We start from the raw sequence: 9260 nt of genomic DNA, 5'->3' as shown, positions 1-9260 counted from the left end.
GCGTACCAAGAATACTGGCAGCATTTCCACGTTTGATAGCTAGGCTGATCCGTTGACCGAAATATCTGCCAGCGCTTGGGATTCCGGTAGCCCTATTGAGGCGCAAATATAAGTACATTCTCCGCACCTCTGGGCCCCACGGGCCAAGTGTCTCGACAACAAATGGCACGATAATGTAGACTGACTGAGACCGACATATTTGCGATGCTTGCTGTCTTCGGCAGTCGAAGCAGCAGCCCCGGCACCAACTGACGTAACTGGACATGAGAAGGAGCCAGAGTGTCGACGCAAGTCACGTCCCATACCATAGCCCTTCCCCATGCCCAAGCTTCTAAGGTAATTCCATCATTTCATCATGAAAATAAAAAATATTAAATATTTTACATAAAAAAACGAAGCTGGTTGAGCGCGAATTCAAGACCCCTGAGAATATTATTTTCGGTCATAGAGATTTTTCATGAAGGAATTGTTAAGGAATATGTCTTTTAAGATTATCTTCAAATATATTTGAAGAATTCTATGATTATTTTTCATAACTAAATATAAATATATTATATAGAATCTGTTTGATAATTTGGAATTAAAATTCAGGTTACAAAAACTTAAAAAGTCTTACTTAGAGAAGAGCGTGGAAAAATGATTTTCTCTAATAACGGATCCTATAATATCACTCACACAGATGTGATAGTAAAGAATGCCGGGACCTAAACATCGTTGTTGTTTAAATTTTTGTCACTTATCTAATTCATCATTCAGGGTGAAAACAACAGACAAATCAAACAGGTCACCTCATGGCTTATGGTCACCCTTGTAACATCACAGGAATCACAATAATCGAATTTACGAACTTATGAATTAAGAAACGGAAAACATATTGTGGCGGGTGAGGATCGAACCGGGGAACCATGAGGATATTCAACGGTGCTTCTTATTGCGCCACCCACGCTCTTTCATTATTTATTTAGACATATAATAAAATGATGTTTGGGCCTATATATCAAACATGTCTACAAAATCAAACAATATATGTATACACAAAGTACTTGTTTCATCATCATCAGCCGGAAGACGTCTACTGCTGGACAAATGCCTCCCCAAAAGATTTACACGACGATCGATCCTGCGCTGCCCTCATCAAACATATTCCGGGGATCTTCACCAAATCGTCGGTCATTTTGGCTTATCAATACTGCGTCTTCCGGTACGTGGTCGCCATACGAGGACTTTACTACCCCAACGGCATTCAGTCCGGCGAACAATGTGCCCTGCCCACTGCCACTTCAGTTTCGCAATCATTGTATTAATTGATGTATCAAGTACTTATATAACGGAAGCCAAAAAATTGTTTACAGAATTTTTGTCTATTTCGTTGTACTCGATAATCTCAGAAATAGTGAATCGAACTATAGATAGTGAAAGCGGGTTTTAATTGTATTTGAATAAAGGAAAAAATTTAGTTGAAATAATATGCCGAAATCTATGAGGTTCCCCACTCGCTAATTAGAATATACTCGCCTACTTACATTATAAATTTTTTCGAAGCCCCTTCGAGGTACCTGGTAGCACTGCTCTACTAAACCGGATCACCTCACCTCGTGTGGTAATTAGCTTCATTAGAACAATGCCTATTGTTTGTGAGTGTTGTATGTGTGTTAATTTCCCTAACTGCCCTTTGTGAACTATTAAGATCAGATCGTAGTCGAACATGGGAACTTTCTAATATACCTACCTATTCGCGCATCTTTAACTGAAGGCATTTGATAAAATTATTTTAAATGTTTAATTATTATTATAAGTGATTTGTTGGGTTTTATTGTATAGTATGTCAAGACAATATCACCTGATAAATCATCGGATGGTGGTTAGTGCTCATATAAGGCTGGATTGAATGTAGTTTAGCGACAGAACAGCGGCTGAACCCCAAAGGGGGCATCGTTATAGGAAGTCGTCAGTCGGCTTTTGCACTGAAGATGAGTACTTATATGATTATATTTGTTAAATTGTCTTCTATACATTTTTTCAGAAAAAATTGTAGTAAAATTTCTAAATTTTAATACGAATCAATTTTACTGTGAAAACAATATTAACAGATTTTATTGTTACCGGAGGGGTTTCGGCTGTCAAAACATAAACACATTGTAGTTCAGTGCTCCGTTTATATATTCAAAAAGTGTGAAATTATTGTGCAAAACAACAAAAGGATTTGCAAATATCATATTTGAAGTGTAAAAGTTCATCACAAAATAATATAACAGAGTGAAACTACTACGGAACATATGAAAATTAGTGAAATAAATAATTGAACTCGTAAGTTAATCTGCCAATTATTACTAGTACAGTCACAGCATATTGTCATTTATGCGACAGTTTGCTTGACACTTGACATTTGACGTACAGAAATCATAGACAAAAGAACTTATCTTAAAGACTCTACACACGACCATTCAAAAACCAGTCATTCAACACCTACTAATTTAATAAATACGTTCGTTTCTAAATAATATCAAGGTTGCTTATTTCCGTAATAGCGATGGATAATAATATGCAATTATTCTTTGACCAGATGAAAATTGAGATGGCAAAACAAACAAAAGAGATTATTTCACAGATAGATGAAAAACTAGTGCCTTTTACTCGTGAAATTGAACAATTAAAATCGGAAAATAAATACTTAAAAGATAAAATTTGTTCATTGGAAAGAGGCAATAGAGCAAACAATTTAATCATATATGGTCTAAAAGAAATCGAACAATCATCGTCTGAACTTGTAAAAAATTTGAAAGAAAAAATAAGTAGTGATCTCGATATTTCTCTCAACCTCAAAGACTTTAATTTAGCACGAAGGATAGGGAATCCAAATAGTAAAAATAAGAAGGAAAGGCCAGTATTAGTTTCATTTGTAAACAATTGGCAGAAACGTGATATTCTGAAAGACAAAAAAAAATTGAAAGACATACATATTTCCGAAGATTATCCAAAAGAAGTCTTAGATAAGAGAAGAGAATTACACCCGAAGCTTTTAGAGGAAAGGAATAATGGCAACTACGCCGTCCTAAACTATGACAAACTTATCGTCAATAAAAGTATGACTGGAAGTGAAAAACGCATAAGAAACTATTCTACCTCTCCTGCTACTAATAACCAACTAAAGAAGCAAAACGCTATATTATATGATAAACTAAAAATAGGAGACAAAAATAACACAACAGCCAAAAATAAAAGAATGCTTTCAACGTCTCCTGAAACCAACCTCACCGGGCATAACGAAATTAGAACGTTGACTAGCAAGAAGAACAAGACTCAAAATACTGATTCCCAGATGAAATATAAAAGATCATCTAGTCTGCCAGAGGACGTCGGAAAACCAGGGATCCTGAACTTTCTGACTACCAAAACCCCAAATAGCGCACCCGGAAAAAGGGACAATAACAATGAAAAATATTAGCAACTACAGCACCCCTCTCACACGGTAAATATAAAGGAAATAATGTCAAAAAATAATACACATCTTCCAAGCCGGCTGGTCACCGTGGAAGATTATGACCAAAACCCTCCAAAGGATCAAACAAAATTAAAATTAGCAACCAAAATGCCTCACAGCACCACACCTAAGACTAGAACATCTGGAAAACTCTACATTTTAACATATAATGTTAAAACACTCTCAACATACGAACGCTTAATTGAATTAAATGAATCCTTATCAAACATCAAATATGACATAATAGGACTGTCTGAAACTAGACGCATGGGAGACAGAATAGAAGAGTATGACAATTTTATATTATGCTACACGGGACAAACGCCTGGCTTGTATGGTGTAGGCTTTATAATAAGAAAATGCCACAAAAACAAAATAGAGAGCTACATTGGCCTATCAGAAAGAGTTGCTATTTTAAACTTGGCATTCGAAGATACGCGATTGTCAATTATACAAGTTTATGCCCCTACTGAAAAAGCTAACAAAGACGAGATTGACAATTTCTACTGTACACTAAACAAAGCGATTGAAATATCAGATAAAGATTTCATACTGATGGGAGACTGGAATGCGAAAATTGGTAAACCAAAAAAGGAAGAATATCTAGTGACGCAACCGAACGGATATGGCGAGAGGAATAAGAGGGGACAGCGATTGATAGAATTTGCTATGGAAAACAAGCTGTCAATAGTAAATACATTTTATAAGAAAAAATTAAAACGCAGATGGACATGGCTTTCACCTGATAAAAAATACAAAAATGAAATCGATCTTGTTCTATCAAACCGTCCCCAGTTATTTCAAAATATAGAAGTACTGAATATAAACTTCCCCTCAGAGCATAGGCCCGTCAGAGTAATGATATTACATATACAGTCAAAGAAAAGCCGAACAAAATACAATAACCATCAAAATAAAATAATAACTAACGAAGGCGATATCTCTAAATTCAACGAATGCATAAATAAGACACTGAAAGCACCGTTAAATAAAACAGTTCAAAGCTATTATGACTATATTGTCAAAGCCATAACCAGAAGCCTACAAGCAATTCAAAACAAAAATAAGGAACATAAAATTCTGTCAGAGCGCACGTTACAGCTTATGGAGAGACGGAAGGAATGCCAGAAGACAAAACCCAAATCACAAGCAACTAAAAATGAGATCTCTGCCCTTTCCAAGCTTATAAGTAAGTATATTAGGAATGATTACTCAAACCACAGATATAACACTATCGAAAAACACATAATTGAAACCGGAGGCACAAAGAAAGCTTTTAAAGAGCTGCGAACACATAAAACATGGATCGAACGTTTGAAGCAGGGCAAAAATATACACAACAACCGTAAAGACATCATCACTGTAGCAACACAATTTTATAAAAAATTATACAGCACCAGAGAAACAACAAGCATGGTTGGAAGAGATCAGTACCTAATTCCTAACAATAGAAATCCACTTATACATCTGATTGAAATAAGCGAAGTCCTAACAGCAACAAAAAACCTTAAACAAGAGAAAAGCCCAGGCTCTGATGGCATCACGAATGAGATACTAAAAACCGATTCCGTAACTCTTATAATTCACCTGACCGATCTGTTTAACCTCATTCTTGAAACTGGAGAAACACCCACCCAGTGGTCAGAATCTGACATTATCCTTATCTACAAAAAAGGTGACCCCAATGATATAGGTAACTACAGACCAATAAGCCTGCTACCTAGCATCTACAAGCTCTTCTCATCAATAATAAATAACAGAATATACTCAACATTAGAAGCGCGTCAACCTGTCGAGCAAACTGGGTTTAGAAAGGGATACTCAACGATCGACCACATACACACATTGGAACTTCTGATTGAGAAATACCGCGACAAAAAAAGACCACTCTATATTGCATACATTGATTACAGTAAAGCATTTGATTGCGTGTCACATAAAAGCATATGGGAAAGCCTAACAACACAAGGGATAGAAAAAGAATACATTTCTGTAATCAAGGCTATATACAATAACAGCAAGAGCAGAATCAAACTAGAGACAGCTGGGCCTTGGTTCCCGATAAAAAGAGGAGTAAGACAGGGCGACCCTCTTTCACCATTGCTGTTTCTAGCAACACTGGAATCAATAATTAGTCAACTCAATTGGAAAGGCCGGGGTATTAAGATTAAAGATGCCTACCTAAGTCACCTAAGGTTTGCAGATGACTTGGTTCTCTTATCTGAAACAGGACAAGAAATCCAATATATGATACAATCACTTAATAATGCCAGTAAACTAGTAGGTTTGGAAATGAACTTGTCCAAAACAATGTTGATGACTAACAGTGAAAAGAGAGCAGTATATGTTGGTACCGAGCCTCTTAAATATACAGACAACTACATATACCTGGGTAAACAAATTAGCTTACACCACAATAGTAACGATCAAGAAGTTGAACGCAGGACACAGCTTACCTGGAACAAATACTGGGCTTTGAAGGACATATTCAAAAGCAGCATGCCGATCAAAATTAAAACCAAAGTTCTAAACACGTGCCTAATACCGTGCCTCACGTATGCTTGCCAAACATGGAAATTCAACAAAAAAACAAAGGACAAAATAATTGCATGTCAGCGGGGTATAGAACGCAGTATGCTAAATATTAGAAAAATGCAAAAAATAAGGCACACCAAAATTAGAAATATAACCAAGGCAAGAGATGGATTAGAACACGCTCGGTCACTAAAATGGAGGTGGGCCGGACATGTGGCGCGTCTACGTGACAAGAGATGGACAAAAACGGTGACCACATGGGCGGGTCCACAGGGAAAAAGAAAGAGAGGTAGACCTGTAGCTAGTTGGGAAGATGACATCAAAAAAACAGCTGGCACCAACTGGATTCAAGTAGCCCAATCTAGAGAGGACTGGCTATCTTTGGAGGAGGCCTTCACCTACAGAGGAGTTCTTACGGAATGAAGAATAATAATATAGGATTAAGGAAAAACTAACACAAGTAAATTTTAGGAACCAAAGTTAATTACTAACAAAACTAATAATCGTATATAGGTAAACTAACATAATCTAATATAACTTCATGTTTTATAAGCTGTAAGAAATAAAAGGCTTTATTATTATTATATTTATTGTTAGGTAAATCTTGTTGCATGAAAGAAAAGCCTTATGGTATTTATAATAAATATATTACTATCACTTTTTGATTAAATACTTGTGCGAGCTTATCATATTGGCTATTAGGCAGTGCCTACCTCGTTATGAACCTAAATGAATATAGCACTAGTGTTAAAGTTAATTTATTACCTACGGCAGGCAGTCCACAGATTGCATATACGAAGCAAGCAGCGTTTCATACAACTTATGTCGTACTATCGGACTAAAGTGCAACTACGACTAGTTAGATTTACAGTGCCTACCTTGCTAGAAAACCAATACACGAATTTCAGAAAAGCCTTTATTCGATATAATGCTCTAAGTCACACAATAACTCCAAATTTTATTGATTTAAGTGTCAGACTAAGCCGAAACATACTCCAAACTAACCTACAAACTGCAATACAACTCTGATCAAGTCGCACTCCGCCCGTCATCCTGAGACTAAGATGGAATGCCTCCTGTACTTGCAATATCATCAGCATCACTTCTAACCGGAGCAAAACAGAACAAGTTTATGGTAAAAAACAGTAGATGTCGCGGTAGTACTAAGTTATTAAATTATACGTCTACATAGACCGTTCTATTGATCGTTTTAGTCATAGGTGAGTATTTGTACCTCATTACTATTGAAATACAAGAATTTCTGTCATTCACGTTGTCAATCCATTTAATAACTTCACAGCCAGAATTTCAATCCATTTAATAACTTCACAGACAAAATTTGTGCAGAAAACCATATTTTGGAAGTTCAAAAAATATCAACATATTATATTTGTTAAAAAAATTGTTTACATCTGATCTAAATATTTCTTTTTTTCGAGAATGTGGTGCAACGTGTCTAGCAATTTACAAAGAAGATCTAATTGTACTTTCGAATCTTAAGAATAGACATGAATCACTGAAGTTAAATTCAATTTTATTTTGAAACTTTTGAAATACTTATGTACAGTAAATCTAAATATGTCTCTTATTTGGATTTTAGTGCCAATAATTAGAGAACAACAAAAAATCGAAGTCAGCATAACGTAGTCCATCATAACTTTATTTTTAATTATTTCCACCATTACTAAATAGGGTGGTGAAATAAAGGCATAGCATTAAAATCAAATAAACTTTATTCAATCAGGCATATCCTAAGCGTTTCTGAATCGTCACTATAAATATTTCGTATAAATTACTGAAGAACATAGAAGAAACTCAACGGACACTCTTTATTTAATACATATAATACTAGTGGACCCAACAGACGTTGTCCTGTACACACGTCTTAAATTTGCAAAATCTGTCCAGCCGTTAAGAGGAGTTGTTATTTATATGGACGGAGAGAATTATATTATATGGACGGAATTGAGAATCTAAACCAATCTCAAATTCACTGAAACAAACAAAAAAATCATCAAAATCGGTCCAGCCGTGTAGGAGGTAGTTTAATTGTGAATCTAAACCATTCTCGAATCCACCTGAAGACACACACCAATCTTAAATTCACTGGAACACACAAAAATATCATCAAAATCGGTCCAGCCGTTTAGGAGGTAGTTCAATTGTGAATCTAAACCATCCTCGAATCCCCTTGAACTCACACAAAAAATTTCATACAAATCGGTCCAGCCGTCTAGGAGGAGTTCAGTGACATACACACGCACACAAGAAATATATATATAAAGATGTAGTAAGAAAGATAGCAGTGACAAATTACTGTACACTTAGAGATTTTTTATTTTTTGTAAATAATATGTATTAGGACCGACGATCTGGTCAAGATATCGCCGGAATACGTTGGATGAGGGCAGCGCAGGACCCATCGTCGTGGAAATCTTTGGGGGAGGCCTTTGTCCAGCAGTGGACGTCTTCCGGCTGATGATGAATGATGAATGTATTAGAGTGCGATTGATGGGTTTCCAAATAAATAAATAAAACAAACTAAGCAATTTGAAACAATAGACGTAGAAAGTATAAAAGACAATATTTTAATTATTGAAAACCTTTCTATTGTTATAAAGTGAAAGTGAATGATACTACTATAACACTATCCTTACACAATATATTTGTATATATTTTTAATGTGTGTGTCTGTCACTGGATTCTTCTCAAAACGGCCAAACCGATCATAATGAAATATTGCATGTGTGTTCAGATTTACAATTGTACCTGTTACGCTGCGATCGAGTTCTAAGAATAATTATATAAATTCTAAAATTTTAAGCCTGTTGATAATGTATATAAATTATTACAACTAAGTATAATTTTTTCCATTTATTTTAACAGTAATCTGATTGCAAGTGTATCAAAGAGATTCGACCCGTTAGCGGTACACGATATAAACAAGGTCAATTTATATCCTATCTTTCATTCAGGAAACGTACAGCGAATGGAATTCATTATTAATGTCTGCATTCATATTGATTTCAATAAAATATAGGAAGTTACTTCAACGAACCGCATAGAACACTTTATTATCTAGTCGTCTGTAAAACTCAGTATTATTCAATATTTAAGTTTATTACAATCTTATTCTTATAGTTAGTTTAAACGAGTACTGTTAATGTATATCTCAAAAGTACAACTTTTATGGCAATCTGTCCAATTTTGAATTAATCCGTTATTGAATTGTGTTCATTATGTA

At 35.3% G+C, this 9260-nt stretch overlaps 1 protein-coding gene across 1 annotated transcript; it reads left to right on the top strand.

Moving 5' to 3' along the window:
- The first annotated feature begins 2530 nt into the window (after positions 1 to 2530).
- LOC126973059 (uncharacterized) lies at positions 2531 to 3445 on the top strand. The gene has a single exon (XM_050820173.1). The coding sequence runs from the start codon at positions 2531 to 2533 to the stop codon at positions 3443 to 3445; it is 915 nt and encodes a 304-aa protein (XP_050676130.1).
- Positions 3446 to 9260: the final 5815 nt, after the last annotated feature.

Source organism: Leptidea sinapis, chromosome 28 (genome assembly GCF_905404315.1).
Source record: "Leptidea sinapis chromosome 28, ilLepSina1.1, whole genome shotgun sequence".
NCBI lineage: Eukaryota > Metazoa > Arthropoda > Insecta > Lepidoptera > Pieridae > Leptidea > Leptidea sinapis.
The sequence above is the reverse complement of the archived record's forward strand: the minus strand, read 5'-3'. Positions and strand labels throughout refer to the sequence as shown.

Excerpts from the sequence above, each read along its gene's own strand:
- LOC126973059 (XM_050820173.1), top strand. The coding sequence starts at position 2,531 with ATGGATAATAATATGCAATTATTCTTTGACCAGATGAAAATTGAGATG.